The 23,213-nt window shown below is 44.9% G+C and overlaps 1 protein-coding gene across 1 annotated transcript in view; it reads left to right on the top strand.

The window, feature by feature from the left end:
- GPAT3 (glycerol-3-phosphate acyltransferase 3) overlaps positions 1-23,213 on the top strand; it is a 528,602-nt gene that overhangs the window by 237,271 nt on the left and 268,118 nt on the right. Inside the window, exon 3 of the mRNA XM_069236318.1 lies at positions 228-525. Coding sequence (XP_069092419.1) covers positions 228-525 — 298 coding nt within the window. The remainder of the gene's footprint in view (positions 1-227; positions 526-23,213) is intronic.

Here is a 23,213-nt window from a genome sequence, read left to right as displayed (position 1 = left end):
TTCCGTGCTCCTCCAATTACAGTAAACTATCTCCTCTCTAAGATTTTATTTTTACTTGTAGTGGAAATGGTAACTTTGTTCTGCCTGTTTTGTTTGAAAAACAAATTTTTTGGCCACTTGATGTTTTCAATTTCAACTTTTTGGCATTTTTGCTCAGCATATTTTCTTATTGACTGTGATTGTTTATCTCTGAAAAGTAATTGCAGTATTTCTCGTTTTCTTTGAAGGTATTATCCAGCGAGATTTGTCCCCGATGGAAACTGAGATTGTAGGTCTAAGAAAAAGCAGAAGTGATCGCCTGCGGAAAGGAGATTTTGAGCTGTCAGATGTTTTCTATTTCTCAAAGAAGGGATTTGAAGCCATTGTTGAAGATGAGGTCACCCAGAGGTTCTCCTCAGAGGAGCTAGTCTCCTGGAATCTTCTCACCAGGACCAACAACAACAACTTCCAGTTCATAAGCCTCCGTGTTACCATGATTTGGGTGCTGGGTGTTATTATACGTTATGGCATTCTTCTCCCTTTGCGGTAAGCTGAAATTAGGAATGTTGCTGCTAAAAAAAATTGATTGTAGTTACATTTTTTTGTTATTTTGTAAAATGAAACGTCTAAGTAGGTCTTCAGTTTCCCCACTTAATTACACATAGTTTTGTATCAAAATATGACCTGACAAACTAATGTTGAAAATTCACAAAGTGATGTAGTAGTCTAACTGCATTTCATACACTTTGCTGCTCCTGTGCGCAATTGATAATAAATAGGTTTCTGAAAAGTGGAATGCCAGGCAGCATCCATTTGGACTGAAATGTAATGTTTTGAAAGAACAGGAAAAAGTGTTGGTTTAACAGTAAGGGGCAAATGTATTATTCATAAAAGTGAGGTGTGACCAGTATCCTCGTCTATTTCTGGTCAAAACCCTCACCTCTGATGTGTCCTCCTTCCACCAGACAAATCCCTCCAAACATTGCCTGCTGATCCTTCGCCTTTTGAACTACACCTGCCCTCTGTCCACTTCTAGAAAATACTTACACTTAATGCCACAATTTTTCGGTATCCTCCCTGACGCCAACATTTTTGTTGTGTGCACTTTTTTTGACACCTAAATATTCTGATCGGTCTACACCTTGATAACAATAGTTTTAAGTGAAGTCAATACCCATCTCAACTAGCATTTATCTGGGGAGTTAGATCCTTACTGCCAGAATGCCCTCTAGGTGGTTCTTTAATGTAGACTAAGACATTATGCAATAAACCCCAATATTTTTACTATTTGAATAACATCACTGTGCTCTACAAAGGCTTCCATGACCCTGGGATAATGCATGGTCAACATTGAAGTAAGCTCAACTTTACCCATTATTAATCACTCCTCCAGTACTTTTCTGCACTTTCATGTGGGCTTCCAGACATTTTGAAAGCTGGACTCCCATCAGTACAGTGGACTTGGAGAGTAGTGTATCTCCTCTCAAACAGTGGCTTTTTTGTGGGAGAAGACGCTCCAAAGTGGTGGCACTAAGGAAGCAAGAAATACCCCAAGTTGTATAGGCATGGCATGGAGAAGGAGCTTCGTCTATGGTTCATTACAAGTCAATAACTGTAAGGGTGGTGCTTAGCCCACAATGAGAATTGGTTACCTGTCACAGTTGATGTTAATGGCTAATTATGTTTCCTCCTTCTTCATTGACTTGCAATTTCTAAAGCACCAAAGTTGCCCAAATAGGTTTCTTAGCACTGGTTACCCATTCAGAGGGAAATGGAACAATAGCGTTAGGAAATAAAGACATCAGTTTTAAGATAAGTGCAAACATAGCAAGAGATGGAATGGAATGAAGAAATAATTTTTCTCTAATCCATCTCAGTCAGTAGAGAGAGCCTTGCATTTGCTGGACATAAAGTGTTGCTTGAAGTTCTACTTGCAAAGAAAAAGAACTTTCCGAAAATCAAATCAATTGCTCATTTCTTTCTCTGCTCCAAGGAAGGGACAAACCTTCATGCAGTCTAGCATTGCTCGATGGGTATCCTCAACTATAGTATACTATCATGAGAAGGCTTGGACGTCTGTTGGCCACAAAGGTGACGTCTCACTCATCTCGAAAAAGCTGCAGTGTCATTAGCAGGAGTGTCTCTACCCAACATCTGCAGGGAAGCGGCATGCGCGAACGCCCATACAATCACATAGCATTATTGCCTGGATGCCTGCAAATAACTCAGGTGTAGAGGTTGCTCAGGCTACCTTCCAAACATTGTTCTCATAAGGTATGCTGTTTTTAAGTTCAAATCTTCTGTATTTTTTCTGCTTGTAATGGTTTAACAGTTTAAAAGCTATGATTAGGATTTCTTCATGCTGTGCTGTATCATTTTTGATTTTATACAATTTCACTGTCTTAGTTGACTGATAGTATTAAGTCTGTGTCTCAAGGTGGGATGGTTCGCCTAGAAACTCAATATTCCATCTGTCCCCCCACCCATCCATATCCAAACCTATCCATCTATCTTCAAACCTATCCATCAAACATATTCATCCTTTTATTCAGTCATCCATCCTTTCACTTATCCATCCCTCTTTCATCCACCCATTTAGCCATCCATCCATCCATCTGTTCGTTCTTCCATCCACCCTTTGCCTCATCCACCCATCCTTTCACACCGTACATCCACCCATCTTCCCTCCAGGGACATCTACCCGCGACCAGTGCTAATTTACCTTCTGCTAATGCACAAACACAGTTTATTTCTGAAAAAGGTTTAATGTTCTGCATGGCTAAATATTTCAGCCATTTCACTGAGGACCTGGTACTTTTCCAGGCTTTTCTTGGCTTGGGGGACATTCTGAGCTTTTGATGTCAGAAGAAGTTCTGGCAGTTTTCTGTGACACTGCACTGTGAGATCTTTTGGCTACTCAGGGACATCTAGCCTCCACCAGTGGTACTGCACCTTCTGCTGTTGACTCTACAGGGACATCTAGACACGATCAGTGGTACGGCGCCTTCTGCTGTTGACTCTACATGGACATCTAGTAACAACTTGTGGCACTGCATACTTTTGCCACTGACTCCAAAGTTAAATGATATTTAAAAGGCATGCTAGGCCTGAAAATGTGCAATTCACTATGACTTTAGGGTCTGATTATATGTGTACACTGCAATGTTCTTTATCATTCTTTTTATGTGATTATGCCCTCTGGGGCTGAATATATGGTTACATGACCATGTTTCTTCCAAATGCTATTTTTACTGTGGTGCTCTGTAGGGGCTGTTCAGACCATTGCAGTCTAATGCCAAGTGTTTGTAGGAATGCACAAACACAATTTATTTCTAATAAAGGTTTAATGTGCTGCATGGAAAAATATTTATATTGTCCAAATGCGAGGTTGTCATTATCATTTACAAGGCCAGCAGCTCTAACTCTTGCAAATGCTTGTTTGTGGATACTGCTTGCTAGTCAAAGGTGTTGTCACCCTTCCACTGCTGTCACGGGCCCTTGGCCAGTAATGTGAAAGGCGGGCCAACTGAATCGGGTGTGGTCCAGTTTAGAACTGTGTGCTGGCTTGCCCTTTATTTACCACTATCCCTCAAACCCCTGTGACCTCATGCAATGGACATGGGAGCTGCACGGCAGTGTGACGTATCTAATTTCTGGTTGTGTGTGCAGCTCGAGTACTCAGTGAGTCTTCCTCTAAGCAGTACTCTGGTCTCTGTAGCCCCCAATACCGCCACTTACAGCAGAATGCAAGGGCTTATGATTCCTCAAGGGCTAAGCATTTTGTACTCTGGTCTCTGTAGCCCCCAATACCGCCACTTACAGCAAAATGCAAGGGCTTAGGATTCCTCAAGGGCTAAGCATTTTGGCGTAGCATTCATGCCTGGTGCTTAGAGAACGGTGTATTTTTTTAAACAGGAGTTGAAGGCGTATGATATTAATTAGTTGTTTTTGTATTATAGATTTGCCTCACAGCATGCTGCAACAGCACTTCAAAAATTGGTGTTTCATTGTCCATTGGTACTTGGTAGTCTGAAGTGGTTAATGCACTTGCTGGAAGGTTCTTTGCGTGATCTTTGATCACTATTTTGAAACCTCATAAAATAGTTTGCATGGGGTGGAGGAGACGTGTGTGAAGAAGACTGGGTAAGAGAGAAAGATATGTCATAACCGCAAGAGTTGGCAGTCTGCTAACTGGTCTTCAGGATTAAATACGTTGGCAAAGCTAATCGTTTGTCATTAAAAAGAGGAGAGTAATGGCTTCTCCTGGTCAGAGTTAATTCAGTATTTGTGTGTTAGGAGAGCCTGTTAGCTAATCTCTCAGGTAGTCACTCAGGCATGAGTAGCACAGACTAACAATCAAGCCTGTGTGAATGGGGACAAGAGCACATATGTGTACTCTGCACTGGAATAGCACTTGCTGGTAATCAGGATTGATTGCATTATAAAAGCTCTGTGTGACGCGCAACACTGGAACCCTAGGTATTGGTAAAGACTCTCTTTCCGTCAAATGTTCAGATGTGAGTACATCAGCAGAATAGTGAGTGTGTGTGTGTGTCTATCCACTAAAAACACAAAGGTTACAGGGATGTTATAGTTAGGTTCAGATTTTACAAGCAAAAACCACAGAACTTCAGCAGTTAAACTTTAGATTTATTTCAAGAAACCTCCCGTGCCCTAAGTAACCATAACTTGCGCCCTCACCATGCACCGTTTTCTTATTAATCATTTTACTGCAAATGTTATTGATATTATCAATGATGTTATGTAAGAAATCATGAGTGATGTAATATCTGGGGTAATTAGCAGTGTATGGCAAGGGCGCCTATTACAGTTACCTTAGGGCATGAGTTATAGTTGCTTGAAATAACACTAACTATAGCAACTGAATTTCTATGGGTTTGTGCATGTAAAATATGAACCTAACAGTAACATCCCTTTAACCTTTGGGTTTTCAGTGAATTTTTAGGGTTTTTATGTTAAATAAGATGCCCATTGCAAAGCATGGTTGAGGGTGGCGGTCTTGGACGCAGGGCCTGGCCTGGCATAGTGCTGCCCCCACCCAAGCTTGCTGCTCCTGCCCCCGCTTCTTTTTGCCCACCATATTATATGGACCTTCCACTGCCCCTTCTATCTACTCGGACTGTTCTGTTGAGCTGCCACTGTCCCTCCCACCTGCCCAGCATGGTCAGATGGCTTCCATCTGTCCAGGCCCCCTCCACCCTGCCTGTCAGAGTTCCCTGCCCCCTCCCTCCTGTCCTTCTTGTTCCATTTTGCTTCAACTCCCTTCTGCCCTCCGTGCTCTATTGTGCTGCAGCTGCTCCTCTTGCCTGCCCTGCGTGGTCTATTATGAAGCCCCTTCCCCTGTACTCTTTTGTCTGTGTCCAGTCGCTACCCCTCTCTTCTGTCCTCCATGGTCATTGGTGCAAGCCCCTGCCCCTCTCCCTCTTGCCCATCATGGCTGTTGTGCTGTCACTAACCCTCCCACTTGCTATGTGTGGTCTTTTGTGCAGCAGCAGCCTCTCCCACCTACCCTGTGTGGTCAGCTTGCTGCCCCTGACCCCCTCCCACCTTCCCTCCATTGTCTGTGCATGGTACTATAGTCTCACTGCTGCCCTCCTAGGTGTGTTGGGCTTCCCGTGCCCATCCCGCCTGCCCTCCATGGTCAGCTTGCTGCTGCTGCCCCCTGTCCTGTGTTTTTTATGTGCAGGCCCATATTTCCTCCCTACTGCCTTGCCTGGTCCACTGTCGTGCCCCTTGCCCCTCCCTACTGCCCTTCATGGTCCGTTATGTTGCATCTGTCCGATATGGTCAGCTTGCTGTCCTTGCCCCTTCCCCTCTGATTTCTGACAGCAGCTTTGTGCTTTCTGAAGAATTTCATCTCTACCTCTGGCACACGTGCAAGGGACAGAGATGAAAGCTCTGCTGTTTGACAGCGGGACCTACTTAAAAGGTCCCACTGTCAAACAGCAGAGTGTTTGCTGTGGCTTGGCTGCAGCCAATCCACAGCAAACAGCTATGTCCCAGGGGTGGGCACCCCTGGGACATAGCAGGACCCGGCCCTGTGGGGTGACGGTCCCCAGGGCCATCAGTGGTTCCACGAGGGGGGCAACGTGGCCCCCCTCCAACGTGAAGATAGCCGCGGGTTGGTGGTCCCTGGGGTGTGGGGTCCGAAATGGACCCCCTTTCAATATTGTATTGTTTTCCCCAGGGTGTGGTGATCCCTGGGGCGCGGGGGCACCCCGCACATATGGATATAGTTCCCCAGGGGGTAGTGGTCCCCAGGGCTTGGGGGTCCCCCCTTTGCTTTTTTTTTTTTAAAGATTTGCCTTGGTGGGGTGGTGGTTCCTGGGCACGGGGGCCTGCGCGCCCCCGCTCAAAATTCAGTGTAGCCTGGGGTGCTGGTCCGCATGGCTAATGGGGGTCACAAAGGGCCCCCCTTTTCTTTAAAAAAAAAAAAAAAAAATCCCCTGGGTGCTGGTGGTCCCTGCGTGGCAGGGGACCATAGGCCCCCCCGCAGTTCTAATGAAATGCCCCCGGGACTTGGCCCTCCTGGAGGCTTAATGATAATGAAGCGCAGGACCCCACGCTTCGTTCTTTTTAAAAAAGATTACGGCAGATGCCGCAGATTTGTTCGTACAATAAAAAAAAAATGTTGTTTAGCCCTGGGGGGGTCCCTTTGGGACCTCACCACCAGAGCTAAGGGGTCATGGTGTTTGTACACTGGCCCCTTTTATATATTTTTGGGGGGGACTCAGTGTCAGCCGAGTCCCAGATGGCTGTCAACACTTCTATTGTTGAAGTGCTATCAGCCAATCAGATCTCTGCACGAGATCGTTAGGAGTCACGAATCCTTCACATCCCTATATATAAAAATTAGGATTTCTTTAAATTTCTCAAAAACTACTGAACGGATTTACACCAAATAACAAAAAAGGCTCTTTTTGGACCAAAACCTATCTTTCTGCCAACTTTGGTGTAATTCCGTCCAGTGGTTTTTGCGCTATCGCTGTTCAATTTTTCCTATGGGAATTAACATTGGATAAGCTCTAACTTTCACCGCCTTTATCTCTGCCCTAGCCTGACGGATCACCCCGAAATTTTCCAGACAGCAGCTCTCATGACTGTTGAATGTTTTGGGAAATTGTCGTGAATATTCGTCAAGCAGCGCCAAAGGTATAGGCAAGCAAAAAACTTATTTTTCTGTAGAAAGTAGGTTCTAACTGTAACTACCCAGTTGCAACAGCCACTAGTTAATATATATATATATATTTATATATATATATTCCTTAAAGTTTATTTTTACCCTAAATTTGCGCTATAAGCTATATTGGTCCCAAAATGGCTTCATGGTTGAAGTGCTGGCAGCCAATGAGATCGCACCATGAGATCTGTGTTTAGGCTCATCCGGGATATCTAGATTTCTTTTTTCTTTAATTATTCAAAAACTACTTAATGGATTTGCACCAAATAACAAAAAGGACGCTTTCTGGGCCAAGAGCTACCCTTCTGCCAAATTTGGTGTAATTCCATCCAGCAGTTCCGACTGTAGTTGTGTCTAAAAATCCCTATGGAAATTGCATAGGGAAAAAGCAATCCCATCCTTGCATAGAAATGGAGGCAAGCGGCTGTGTGTAGATTCTAGAAAAGGCTGTTCCTTTCAAAACCACAATACAAAAAGCGACCCACCCCTTTTTTTCTCGGCCCCCACTTCACCAATCACCCCAAAGCTTTCAACACACTAGCTGAAGTGATTGGCAAACTATTTTTGAATAATTTTGAGAAGATTCCTCAAATGGAGACAAAGTTATTGGCAAAACAAACAATGTTTTTCCTATGGAAGCTAGGTCCTAACTATAACCACCTACTGGTGACCGCCAGTAGGTAATATATATTATATATTTTGTGACCCCAACCCTTTCCTGCGCCCTAATACAGCCCAGTGACCAAGGATTCCTAGGAGACCTAGGTAAGGAGTCCCAGACTTTTTTTCTGGGAAAATCTATCATTTGTTAAAGTGTTTACCCGTGCCTGTTTACTGTAGACTGTCTGTGTTTCAGGCAGCTTGACCTTTATAAAGTGCTGTTTTTTAGCTGTGACTGTTTGAAATTTCCCTCCTAGTTTGTGACAAAAGACTGCATAAAGCCCACCGCCCCCTTCTTTTGTAAGTATAAAGGCTACATACACCTCAGTGGCTAACCAGAGTGTGTTTAGGAGACTGCTTAATATGTTACTGTCTGCATCACCTGTTTTGGCCTTGAAAAAGCCAAATTTCTGAGTGTGCGACAAGTAGTATTTCAGTGTTTTTTACAATCTCTCCCTTACCTGAAAAGTAGACTCTGCTAGCTTGGAAGTGTGGATTCAGCCTGTCTGTATTCAATGAGATTATGAATAGAGCAGCAGCTCCCTCCTCCCTTCCCCCAGGGGCTAGGGCTTCAGTCAGTTAACTTGGCCCGTATGTGCGTTTCTATTGGTTGTTGCATATGGTGTTGTGGTAGGTTGTTGAAGCTAGTCTTTCTATTGGCTTAAGGATTTGGGTTGGGGTTGTGATTGGTACTAGGGTTGAGATTCCTATTGGTTCTTGTTTTTAGGGTTGGGGTTGTGATTGTTACTAGGGTTGAGATTCGTATTGGTTCCTTTTTTTTTAGGGTTGGGGTTGTGATTGATTGGTACTAGAGTTGAAACTATCATTGGTCTCTGGTTTTAGGGTTGGGGCCGTGATTGGTTGTCAGGACTAGCGGTATGATTGGTGAATAGGGCTGGGTCTCCCATTGGTTGTGGGATTTATGGTTACAAATCTGATTGGTTAGGGTTAGGACTAGGTTTCTATTGGACAGGAGGGTTACTTAAGCCTAGGGTTCAGGGTGCCTCAGCTAAGGGCAGAGAGAGCAAGGGAGTGGCTTGTTTGGGCTTGTTCAGGCCTAGGGCCAGAAATGATGCCCAATTTTCCATTTACCAGAAAGGACCTTACTCCCTACACATCCATCAACATGTAAACACATTATCAGCAAAGACATCCAAATCTTGCATCACAAACTGACCTCATACAGATTGCAATGTCTCATCATCCAACACAAAACCCCATATACCACACCTATACACACATCCACCACAACTATAACAGTAAAACACCTTAATTCTTGCAGCAAATACTACTCTGTCCATTTTCACTAACACAACCTGCCATTGCCCACACAACTCAAAACCATATTATACATTACTTTCAGCTATCCAGATACACACGCACCGTTCATACAAACCAGCAACACTATCCTTTATTTGCTCCTGTCAGACCCCCTTTTATCATGACAATGCCTAAACCCAGCCTTCCAACACACCATCTACTAACACCCTTCCTCTCTCTTCACCAATTACACACAACCATACAATCCTCACACTCCACTCCACCACACATATTACCTCTCAGTCATCGCAACTAACACAAACACCCCTGACACACACCCATCCCCTCTTACACACCTCAAACACTCATCTCCAATACACATCAACACCCCCTGTAATCCTCTAATACCACTCACCAGCACTAACTCACAGACAAATCCTTCACTGAAAACTACTACATCAATATCCCCTCTCACTATTCCACAAAAAGAAAGCACTCCACACACATCAGCACATCAAAATAACACAAACTTTAATTATACTTTCCGTCACACCCGCTCCCACCATCATAACTACACAAAGAATACAAATCCTGACCAATATTTACCCCTACATTCTCACTTCACCATCATCTACCACAAGCAGCCCAACATTGCAACATTCATTCACCCGCCTTGCATCCATTGCAGTTTAGAGCCTTACTTTATGATCCACATGCTCCTCCACCCCCCCTAACCCATACTCCTTCCACACTAAACAGACGCAAACAAAATAAACAACATGCCACTCTTAAGAACTTTGCATCCCCTTGTCTAATGCATAAAAAAGTACACTCTTCATGTCTCTTTCAGCTCCAAGTCCATCACCAACACACACAGATCCAACAAAATGCCTCCTAAGCCTGCTGTAAGAGGAACACTATATTGAAAAACAGAAGTATTGTGACCCTCACACAGTTATCACAACTAGCAACTAACCTGATACAAGCTGAAAAGATACTGCTCACCCTTCTCCTAAACAAAACAACACCGCCACTAACACACTTTTTCTAAACTGCCTGCTCATAAATGCTCGATCACTCTAAAAAAAACAAGCACCACATCTACGACCTGCTCACGGACACACAACCTGACTTACTATTCATAACAGAATCATGGTTGGGAGATGACATGGCCCCAGTGTTGCATGAAGCCGTTCCTCTGGGCCATCAAACATCACACAAAACCATATAGGCAAGAGAGGAGGTGGACTAGCTATTATATTCAAACAAGCAATAAATCTCAGTAAACCCTACTCCAACTTCCTCCTGTAACTTTTTCCTCCTTTAAAGACCTCCACCTAACAACTCAACTTTCCCAGGTGCTTTTCTAGACACAGTCTCAAACCTTATTGCATTATACTCAAATCTATGCATTCTTGGGGACCTAAATATTTGGTTTGACAAACCCAATATGCCCCCTCCAAAAGCTATCACCACTGGCCTAGTCACATTGAACCTACATCAGATTGTACACAATCCCACACACATTGCTGGACACATCGTAGATGTAATTTTTGAGAAACCTAAACTAGTTACCATTCATAGCATCATACCAATCACACGGTCAGACTACCATTTGATAACTTTCTGACATTAAAAACAAACCACAAATCAACACACTCCACAGCAACTTACATACATGCACCTATCAACCATGGAGCAAACTCAGTTTTGAAGACTTAGAAACACAACTAACAGCCAAAACAGATCTAGATACAATGAATTCTGTTCCATAACTTTGAGTGGCTACAGGAAGCTTTTGATATCCTTATACCACTCAGAAAAACTAAACAGGGCAAAAAAAAAAAAAACCTTGAAGAAACACAGAACCTAAACAGATAAAGCAACAAATCAGAAGGTTGCAGCGGATGTGGCTCAGAACAAACAACATTCAAGACAAACTGCATCTACACAAACTTAACAGAATATACACACAATCAATCAAAAAAGCTAAATAAAGGTACTACTCAGACAGAATTATAAACGCTAAATCTGCAACCAAAGAATTAAAAAAAATTCTCAATGAATTTCGAAAACCTTAATGCATGGAAGGAAGTCATCCCACTACTCAAGATTTCACAAACAAACTGGCAACTGATAACACAACCAGGGCAGACACACTGGACTCCTATTTAAAACAAAAGAAAACCATCAACACCAACCCCTTTCTTAAAATCCCCTCTAAGAATAAACCAACGCAACCTCTTCAGTCCTTCAAACAAATATCACAAGGTGAATTTATGGATTTGGTTAAAGCAAGCAATCCTTCTGGTTGCCCTTCCGAACCTTGTCCACTACGCATCTTCAAGAACATTCTTTTATCTACTTCTGTTGCCACACCTGTAAGAAGAATCATCAATAACTCTTTAACTATAGGAACATTTCCTGAAGACCTGAAAAGGCATACATACGGCCGTTATTAAAGAAAACAAACCTAGACCCACAGGACCCCAACAACTACAGACCAATCACAAATTGACCTTTCCTGGACAAACTGATAGAAAGAGCAGCATTCGCCCAGATGTGTCAGTTCATTGAAGACAATGCCATACTTTCAGACTACCAAACTGGATTCCGCCCAGGAAGAGGCACTAAGCCGGCACTCATAGCTATCTAGGATGATCTTAAAAACACAGTCGACTGCAATGGAGTTGCTGCAATACTTCTCTTGGACCTCTCGGCTGCCTTTGATATGGTTGACCATGACACCCTTATTCAAAGACTCCATGAAGCTGGCATAGAAGGGACTGCTCTCAACTGGATTACATCCAACTTTCAAAACAGAACTAATATTATCTATTCTCCCCGCTTCTTGTCCAAACCCTACCTCACAAAAGCAGGGGTCCCCCAAGTATCAATCATCTCACCTTTGCTTTTAAAAATCTACATGATATCATTACCAGAACTGATCAATGATTTCCAACTCGCATGCTACAACCATGCATATGACCCAAAGACATTGAAAGATCACAAATCTTCAGTTGCCTCATAGCCGTTGATCAGTGGATGACTTGCAACCACCTCAGACTAAATGCTTCCAAAACGGACATACTCACATGTGGTGATTGGAAAAATTATGACCCACTGTGCGCCTGGCCTGACGATCTCGGACCACCTCCACAATTATCGAAGGAAGTTAAAAACCTTGGAATTACCATGGACTCCAAGTTAACAATGAATGCCCAAGTGGACAAATTAACACAAACAAGCTTCATTACCTTGAAGACTCTGCAACGCATCTTCCCCCACCTCGGATTTCCACACAAGGTGCAGACTACTATCTCTCTTGTACTATCCAAACTGGATTATGCCAATGGCCTCTACCATGGATCATCTCTATCTTTTATGAAAAAACTACAATGTATTCAGAACTCCGCTGCCAGGCTACATGTAAAGCCACAAGCCCACAGCCTTGAGAGCACTACACTGGTTACCCGTTGCCAGAAGATCCACCTTCAAGCTGCTTTGTATCACTCACAAAGCAATACATGGAACAGGACTGCATTTTATCAGAAGCAAAATAACCAAATACATTCAACAAAGAAACCTCAGCTCAAGATTGGCACCCCACCTTAGAACACCACCATACAGGAAAAAGTTTGTAGGTGGTACATCCTTCTCTGTTCAAGCAGACAAACTATGGAATTCATTACCCCCAAATATAAGATCCACAGATAACTATCTTGTCTTCAGAAGACTACTCAAGAGCTGCCTCTTTCTTTCATAGCCACCATATTCAAACAGCAATTGAGTGCATATGGCTGTGTTGACATTTTTTTAATCTGATTATGTGTATATTCTAGATATGTATAGTTCTTCAGGAAATATGTACCGCTACTATTTCATAACAATAAATTATACACATACTCTTAAAACCTGTTTAACAAATGTATATTTACTCACGGCTAAATATATGTGTGTGTGTGTGTGTGTATATATATATATATATATATATATATATATATATATATATATGTGTGTGTGTGTGTGTGCATGTGTGTATGTATATATGTGTGCGTATATATATATATATGTGTATGCTATTCTATTCTTAACATGTTCATAGATCATTGCATAGCTCCTAGATAAGGTGTTCTATTACATACTTATGAGTCCCTGCTCTCCTTTTATATCACACTGATCAAATGTTTTATTATCATAAGCATTTCGCTATTCAAAAATTGAGGATAGATAAATAAATGTTAGTAAAGTACACTTGTTAATTAACTTCAAATATTTCAAACCTTGAAAGTCTGTGATTATACAATACTACTTTTCTTCTCAGATTATACCCATTATTATATTCCTTGAACATATATTCCTTTACTATGTATTTACATATCTATTTATTACTCTAGTCCTACCGTACTAAAGAAAATTTAAATAAAAATAAATAAAATAAAATCTATAAATAAAATTCAAATTATAAATAAGTAAATTAAAGTAAAAAATAATAATGAATAAATAAATGAAATAAAAATGATAAATGTATCTATATATGTATATATGTACAATTATAAATAAGTAAAAATATTATGAATGTACTCTCTTGTAACCTACCCATCACCCTATGTCATGTCTCTGTCAATCCATGCTCCATCCCCACTCTGACTCATCCCAAACTCATTCTATTACTTTCATCTCCAAAATAACCCTGCCTAAGCTCTTCCCTCCTCTTCCACATTGAGCTCAGCCCTACTAAGCTCTCCCTCATTTATCTCACCTTTGACTCATCCAAAACCTCTCCCGCTACTGTGATCTCCCTAACCCTTTCCACAAACCTTTCCCTCCTCCATCTCTCCTTTACTCATCCCAAGCCTCATCCTATTACTATAAACTCCCAATTAACACTCCTGTATTCTTCCCTCCTCTATCCCTCCATTACTCTACTCAATCTAACTAACAAACTCACATATCCTCTGCTCAAATTAACTCAAAATAATACTAAAACTGCACTCATATTTCCCTATACTAATCCACCACTAATTCCTCTTGGGTTCCGGAGTAGTGTGTTACTCGCCAAAAAGCGCTTTGATGCCTCGTCAGGGGTAGTAAGTGTTTTATAAGTACTATTATAATTACTATATATATATATATATATTTTCAAAAATAGTTTTATTATTTTTATAGGCCTGGGGGAGGTGGTGGTTTCCTGGGGCCCAATGGGTCCGCGTGGCCCCCTTTAATGTCTTTAATTTATCCCCATGGAGGTGGCGGTCCCGAGGGCTTCAAACAGCGCCAGGAGGGGGTCCATGAGACCTCCACCTTTTAAAAAAAATTAAGTCCCAGGTAGGTGGTGATCCCTTGAGCCCATGGAGTGGGGTCTCTGTGCCACCCCCCCTCTACTATATACTATTAAAGCCCCGGGGAGGTGGTGGTCCCTGGGGCTCAATAGAGCATCAGGAGAGAGAGACTGTGCGGTCCCTCCCTTTTTTTTTGTGTTTCGTAAGGGCGAATGCCCCCGGGACCTGGCCCACCCGTGCACTATACTGAACAAGTGCGGGTGGCGGTGATTTTTTTCTTTTTTGTAAATTTTCGCCGGATTCGCTGATCCTCCACGAATTTTGGTGAAAAAAAAAATAATAATAAATAAATAAATAAAAAAATGCTTTTCCCCCCTGGTGGGCCCCTTGGGGAACCCAACACTTGGGCTGTGGGTCAGGGTATCCCTACCCTGATCCCTTTTTTTTCTTGTTTTTTTTCCCCAAAGTGTGTGTGGTGTGGGGTTGGCTGCTTAATGGGGTTTTGGCCACAGGTCAGGCCCTGCGGCCAACCACAACCGTGCACAGGCAAAGGGTGCTAGGCCAGGCCCTGCGGCTAACCCCGTTCCTCACAGCTGAAGGCTGTGCATGGCGAGGGGCTGGATGCTTATAAGGGGTAGGCCCTTTGGCTAAAACCCCACTGTTTTCGGTCGGAGGCCGTGCTTGGCATGGGGTTGGGTGCTTATAAAGGGGTTGGCCGCAGGCCCTGCAGCCAACCCCCACTGTGCACGGTTAAAGACTGTGCATTGCGTGGGGTTGGGTGCATATGGGGGGTAGGCCGCAGGGTTAACATAAAGAATATAAAATTACATAAAATAGAAATTCACTAAAAGAACGTTCCAGTTAGGAAATAGGAGTAAAAAAAACATAGAAATTCACTTAAAAAGCCAAAAGTTACAGGGACGTTATAATTAGGTTCACATTTTCCTTGCACAAACCATAGAAATTCAGCAGTTTTAGTTATAGTTATCTGAAGTAAACCCAGGGTATACACTTTTTCTTGATGGGTACCTTGGGGGAGCCTCAGGGCCCAGCGGTCCCAACTCACTTTGCTCCTGCACCGCACACAGGGTGCTGCTCAAAATGCAGCTCCCTGCATGTGGGAGCTATCTTTTCATCTCTTTCCTTGCCCGCATGATAGTGGGCAGGTAAAGAGATGAAAACTCCAGTCCCAGTAAGCAGAGGCAGTTTTCATACTCGTGCTTGCTGGGAACAGAGTTATGTTTGCTTTTGCTTGGCGGAGCTGTCAGCTCCTGCCAAGCAAAAGCAAACAGCCACCTCCCAAGAGTGGGCACCTCAGGAGGTGGTAGAGTGCGGCCCTGGGGTGGGGGTGGCAGTCCCCAGGGCCATATATGGCTCCAGGAGGCGGGCTGTGTTGCCCCCTTCATTTTTCACCACAGGACTGGCCACCTGGGGAGGTGGTTGTGCCTGGGCAATATATGGCCCGAGGGAGGGGGGGGGAGCTTGTGTTTTCCCCTCCTTTTTTAAAGGTCCATTGGGTCCTGGGAAGTGGTAGTCCCCCGGGGGGGGAGGGAGGGAGGTTTGGGTCTGCATGTTCCCCTTCATCTTTATCCAACTATTTCCCCGGTGAGGTGGTATTCCCAGGGTCACGGGGGTTTCTGCGTGGTCACCCCACTTAATTTTAATATTGTAGCCCCGGGAAGGTGGTGGTCCTCAGGGCCCGGGTGTTATCCTGGGGGGTAGTGGTCAACGCTGGATGTGTTTGCACACACCCTCTATGACTTACAAGCTCAAAAGACTGCACTTAAAAAAATTAAAAAAAACTTGGGAGAATCCGCAGCTCCAGCCGTGCATTTAGCCGAGAATATTTTTTTTAAAGTACTTTCTAGCCCTAATAGGGTACCAGGGGGACCCCTGGACCAAGGCTAGGGGCTCAAGGCACTCCTACCACCCCTCTTTTCTTTTCTTTTTTTTTTTTATGCTGAAGCTGAGTCCCAAAATGGCTACTAGCACTCCTTGGTTGAAGTGGTGGTAGCCAATCAGATCTCAGCAGGTGTTCCGCTGCTCTAGATATACAAATTTATTTTCTTTTTAATATGTCCAAAACTTCTGAATGGATTTACACTAAATAAGGAAAAGTTTGATCTGCGGACCAAAAGCTAGCTTTCTGCCAAACTTGGTGTAATTCTGTCAAGCGGTTCGGGCTTTAGTTGTGGTCAAAAGCCCTTTGGGAATTAAAATTGGAAACACACTTTTTTATTTTTTGCAATCACCAGTAGGTAATGAGCCATAGTTCAGGACTCAGTTGCTGTGGTGGAGAAGTGTGTTACTTCAGTGAAAAGCGGGGGTGCTGCATGTCAGAGTGTGTCTATGGAGCTGTGTGTCTCAGTCTGGAAAGGGAGAGTGTCTAAGGGATGGAGTTGGAAAATAAGTGTGTCGGTGAGAGACACCGGAGGCTAATACAGGCCAGGACTATGGTGTAGTGGCAGAGTTATGTCTGACTAAAGCAGGTGGGCCCGCAAGTTAGATACATTGGCAGAAGCCTTTGCTTATGGTTCTGGAATGGAATAATATGGAGCCCTGACAGTCAGAATGGTAGTTATTGGCAAAGCTGTATAAATCCAAACTGGATACTATGGGGTGCCGAAAGTCAGGAGTGTTGCTTCCTGTATACCTGGGGAAGTGTCACATCACTGGCACCTTTGGGGTTTGTGATGTCAGGAATGTGGTGCATATGAAGAGTCATTGTAGGAAAATGCCTCTCATTACATGGTTACCCCCTAATGTTTTGCCTTTTGTTGATGCTAGTTATGATTGAAAGTGTGCTGGGACCCTGCTAACCAGGCCCCAGCACCAGTGTTATTTCCCTAAACTGTCCCTTTGTCTCCACAATTGGCACAGCCATGGCACACAGATAAGTCCCCAGGGCCCTGTGGGCAGGGAAGGTCTCTAAGGGCTGCAGCATGTATTATGCCACTGTGGGGGCCACTCACTCAGCACATGCACACTGCCTCACAGCTTGTGTGTGCTGGTGGGGAGAAAATGACTAAGTCAACATGGCACTAGTCAACATGGCACTCCCCTCAGAGTGCCATGCCCACAACCCACTGCCTTGCATGAGCACTATGCCCCTACAGTGTCTAAGCCAAATCTTAGACATTGCTAGTGCAGGGTAGCCATGAAGAGTATATGGTCTGGGAGTCTGTCAAACACGAACTCCACAGTTCCATAATGGCTACACTGAATTCGGGGAAGTTTGATATCAAACTTCTCAGCACAATAAATCCACACTGATGCAGTGTGGGATTTATTGGAAAAAGGCACACAAAGGGCATCTTAGAGATGCCCCCTGTATACCAGTCCAATTCCCAGTGTTAGGCTGACCAGTTCCTGCCAGTCTGCCACATCCAGATGGTTTTCTGGCCACATGGGGTGAGTGCCTTTGTCACTCTGTGGCCAGGAACAAAGCCTTTACTGGGTGGAGGTGCTTCTCACCTCCCCCTGCAGGAACTGAAACACCTGGCGGTGAGCCTCAAAGGCTCAAGCCTGGTGTTACAGCCCCCCAGGGCACTCCAGCAAGTGGAGATGACCGCCCCTCTGGACAAAGCCCCCACCTTTGGCGGCAAGTCAAGAGGAGATAATGAGAAAAACAAGGAGGCGTCACCCACCAGTCAGGACAGCCCCTAAGGTGTCCTGAGCTGAGGTGACCCCTGCCTTAAGAAATCCTCCATCTTGTTTTGGAGGATTTCCCCAATAGGATTAGGGATGTGCCCCCCTCTCCACAGGGAGGAGGCACAAAGAGGGTGCAGCCACCCTCCAGGGCAGTAGCCATTGGCTACTGCCCCCCAGACTTAAACCAAATCAAATCAAATCAAATCATTAACATTTATAAAGCGCGCTACTCACCCGTGCGGGTCTCAAGGCGCTAGGGGAAAAAAGGGGGGGTTAAAGCTGCTCGAACAGCCAGGTCTTTAGGAGTCTCCGGAAAGCGGAGTGGTCTTGGGTGGTCCTGAGGCTGGTGGGGAGGGAGTTCCAGGTCTTGGCCGCCAGGAAGGAGAAAGATCTACCACCCGCCGTGGAGCGGCGGATGCGAGGGACAGCAGCAAGTGCGAGGCCAGAGGAGCGCAGGTGGCGGGTGGGGACGTAGAAGCTGAGGCGTCTGTTGAGGTATTACGGTCCCTTGTCGTGGAGGGCTTTGTGTGCGTGGGTGAGAAGTCGGAAGGTGATCCTTTTGCTGACTGGGAGCCAATGCAGGTGTCTCAGGTGTGCGGAGATGTGGCTGCTGCGGGGTACGCCTAGGATGAGGCGGGCTGAGGCGTTTTGAATGCGTTGCAGGCGATTTTGGAGTTTGGCTGTGGTCCCGGCGTAGAGGGTGTTGCCGTAGTCCAGGCGGCTCGTGACGAGGGCGTGGGTCACGGTTTTTCTGGTGTCGGCGGGGATCCAGCGGAAGATCTTACGGAGCATGCGGAGGGTGAGGAAGCAGGCGGAGGACACGGCGTTGACTTGCTTAGTCATGGTGAGAAGAGGGTCCAAGATGAAGCCGAGGTTGCGGGTGTGGTCTGTGGGGGTCGGTGCGGTGCCGAGGGCCATGGGCCACCTGGAGTCGTCCCAGGCGGACGGGGTGTTGCCGAGGATGAGGACTTCCGTTTTTTCAGAGTTCAGCTTTAGGCGGCTGAGCCTCATCCAATCTGCGACGTCCTTCATACCCTCTTGTAGGTTGGTCTTGGCGCTGGCGGGGTCCTTGGTGAGGGAGAGTATAAGTTGGGTGTCGTCGGCGTAGGAGGTGATGATGATGTCGTGCTTGCGTACGATGTTGGCGAGGGGGCTCATGTAGACATTGAAGAGTTTCGGGCTGAGTGATGAGCCTTGAGGTACGCAGCAGATGATCTCTGTGGTTTCTGAGCGAAACGGAGGGAGGTAAACTCTTTGTGAACGGTTTGCAAGGAAGGAGGCGATCCAGTCCAGGGCCTGGCCTTGGATCCCGGTGGAGTGAAGGCGGGTGATTAGGGTGCGGTGACAGACGGTGTCAAAGGCAGCCGAGAGGTCGAGGAGAATGAGGGCGACTGTTTCACCGTTGTCCATCAGGGTTCTGATGTCGTCTGTGACTGAGATGAGGGCGGTTTCAGTGCTGTGGTTGGTTCGGAATCCGGTTTGTGAAGGGTCGAGCAGGTTGTTGTCTTCCAGGAAGGTGGTCAGCTGTTTGTTGACGGTCTTCTCTATTACTTTGGCTGGGAAAGGCAGAAGAGAGATGGGGCGGAAGTTTTTCAGGTCGCTCGGGTCAGCCGTAGGTTTCTTTAGTAGGGCGTTGACTTCGGCGTGTTTCCAGCATTCGGGGAAGGTAGCAGAAGAAAAAGAAGAGTTGATGACGGTCTGGAGGTGCGGGGCGATGATGTCGTCGGCTTTGTTAACCCCTAAATCGAGTATTTAGGGGCGACCCTGAACCCAGAAAATCAGATTCCTGCAACCTGAAGAAAGAAGAAGGACTGCTGACCTGAAAGCCCCGCAGAGACGACAGACAACTGACTTGGCTCTAGCCCTACTGGCCTGTCTCACGACTCACAGCGACGCATCCAGCGGGACCAGTGACCTCTGAGGACTCAGAGGACTGACCTGGCCCTAAAGGACCAAGAACCTCCTGAGGACAGCGGCTCTGTCTAAAAACTGCAACAAGGAAACCAACTTTAAAAAGACTCCAGCCTCACTCCGAAAGCGTGAGTCTTCACACTGCACCCAACGCCCCTGGCTCGTGTTCAGAGGAACCAACAGCGCAGAGAGGACCCCCAGGCGACTCCAACGACGTGGACACCCTGAGTCGACCTACCTGCACCCCCACAGCGACGCCTGCAGAGAGGATCCAGAGGTTCCCCCTGACCGCAATTGCCTAGTAACAAAGGAACCCGATGCCTGGACAGAGCACTGCACTCGCAGCCCCCAGGACCGAGAGGAATCAACCACCGGTGCAGGCGGCCCTCATCCTAGCCCAGTCGGTGGCTGGCCCAATAAGCCCCCCTGTGCCCTGCCTGCATCACCAGACTGACCTCATGCCCCTCCTTTGGTTTCAACACAAAACCCAACACCTACTTTGCACACTGCACCCGGCCGCCCCTGTGCCGCTGAGGGTGTATTTTGTGTGCCTGTTTGTGACCCACCCCCAGTGCTCTACAAACCCCCCCTGGTCTGCTCCCCGAGGACACAGGTACTTACCTGCTAGCAGACTGGGACCGGAGCACCCCTGTTCTCCATAGCGCCTATTCTATGTGACCTCTACTTTGACCTCTGCACCTGACTGGCCCTGTGTTGCTGATGCTGGGTGTTTAGGTTTGACTTGAACCCCTAACGGTGGGCTGACTATGCCCAGGAGACTGAACTTGTAAGTGCTTTACTTACCTGAGAAACTAACCAATACTTACCGCCCCCAGGAAGTATTGATTTTTTTCACTGTCCACTTTTAAAATAGCTTATTGCCATTTTTGCCAAAACTGTGTACATTATTGTTTTAATTCAAAGTTCCATACTTATTTGTGTGAAGTACCTTACAATTTATGTACTTACCTGAATTCTGAATCTTGTGGTTCTAAAATAAATGAAGAAAAAGAATATTTTTCTACTTAAAAACCTATTGGCCTTTGAGTGTGTGTTCTCATTTTTTGCCTGTGTGTGTACATCAAGTGCTTAACACTACCCTCTGATAAGCCTACTGCTCGACCACACTACCACAAAATAGAGCATTACTATTATCTAATTTTGCCACTATCAACTTCTAAGGGGACCCCTTGAACTCTGTGTACACTATCTCTCACTTTGAGATAGTATGTACAGGGCCAACTTCCTACAGTCATGTTAGAGCAAAGTCATACATTAAGTCCCATAACTTGCTGCACAATATTTCACATTGGGTGTGAATTGCAGACATTGCTACACTGTCTCTTGCTTTGTGTCTCATAGCGTAGAGAAGAGTTTCATTCACTGGGTGTGTTTCAATTTTAGAGGTAGAGTGTGACTGATTGTTTCAAAGTCACACTTTCTGGAACACCACTTCACTCACTTGATGTAAGTTACAAGAACTAATGAACCGATTCACTCATTTGCTGAGTCCTACACTTTTGAGAAGTGTTGCTCATTAGATGCTTCCAGTGAGTCACAGTATAATTGACCTCAAATGATCTCAGTCACAACCTATCATCCAGTTTCTACTTGTACCATTTTACCACCATCTTCACAAAATATTCTTGGGATAATGAACCTGCAACTATTACAGGCAGGAGATTGTCAAGCTTGGTTAACTCACCATAAAAGAACTGGAAAAAATCACAGATGCCCTGTCTCAGACGATGACATCAAATTTATGGGAAACTTAAGCCTTCAAATGAACTGTTTTACAACTTTTAGGTCACAGCCATCTGGTTTACTAAATACATGTTTGAACATTCAGAGAGCTGACCTAGCAATGCATTCTGCCCATTGCTTGCCATTGGCTTTGTGGTTTGTAACACACATTTTCTTTCTTTATATTTGCTGGTTTTATTTGCTATAGGCTGTCTAGCCTGGGTTTGTACCCTCCCTTGCCAAAACCTTATTTACAGTACTCTTCTAAGTGTTCCCTTTCTGTAAACAGACCTGTAAATCTTGTTCTTATCACATTTGCTGTGCATTCAAAGACCGAGGTCAAGTATCAGACGCTGACTTCCAAGGGAGCTTGTTTACTTTTCTGAGCTTGTTTACTTTTCTTTCTCTGACATTAAAGTGAGAGGATTTATGTGGCAACCTTGTTGGATACTAGGGTTAGGAACAAGTTATTTTCTAGCACACGTCAACATTTAAATGAACTGTGTAATTATTTCAGAATATACCAGAATTAGGAACACAAATGAAACACATTTTTTTTATTTTTGAAGTGTGTTCGAAACAACTACTTTAATATGATCAAAAAAAATAATTACTCTAGGTGATGCAATTTCCACAAATTTCGTCTGTGCATTGTATAGTTTTATTAGTAAAACTGTGCGTCTGTGCAAATGTAATGGTCGTTTCAATTGAAAATATGTTGTCTGTAATGGCAGTGTGCTACCACAACATGAATATTCTGGGCCACTCCACTCTACTGTGCACCACACCACACTACTGCATCTTGTGCCACTTAAATCTACTGTATACTCTACACCACTGGTCTCCATGCCACTTGACTTTACACTGCCCTCTGCATCAATCAACTGTATGCCACTGTAGTATGTGGTACTCTGCAACACAGCACTCTTTGCCACTGCACTCTATGCCAGTACACTCTATGCCAATGCACTTTGCTCTGTAACACTCAACTTTATGCACCTGCACTCTACACCAACCCACTGTATGCAATTGTAACCTATTCTGCACACTGCACTCTACACCTCTTTACACTATGCCATTACACGCTGTGCTTTTCTACGCAACTGCACTCTACCCTGCACCACTCTACTCTATGCCACTTCACTCTACTCTGAAACAATCCACTCTTCGCCATTCTACACCTCTCCACTGTATGCCACTGAATTCTACGCCACTGCACTCTTAACCACTGTGTTCTGTCACTGTACTCTACACCACTGCTCACTACACCATTCTACTTCACTCCACATCACTGCACTCTGACACTTTACTCTGCAGTACTTCACTCTCCACCACTGAACTGTAAGCCACTCTACTCTTCACTACTCTATCCTACTCCACGCCACTGCATTCTACGGCACTATAGTCTACTCTGCACCATTCTATGCCACTCTTCTCTGCACCAGTGTACGCCACTGCACTCTGTGCCACTCAACTCCACTCTGCACTCAACGGCACTGCTCTCTATGCCACTCGACTCTACTCTG

This window comes from Pleurodeles waltl, chromosome 1_2 (genome assembly GCF_031143425.1).
Source record: "Pleurodeles waltl isolate 20211129_DDA chromosome 1_2, aPleWal1.hap1.20221129, whole genome shotgun sequence".
Taxonomy (NCBI): domain Eukaryota; kingdom Metazoa; phylum Chordata; class Amphibia; order Caudata; family Salamandridae; genus Pleurodeles; species Pleurodeles waltl.
The sequence above is the reverse complement of the archived record's forward strand: the minus strand, read 5'-3'. Positions and strand labels throughout refer to the sequence as shown.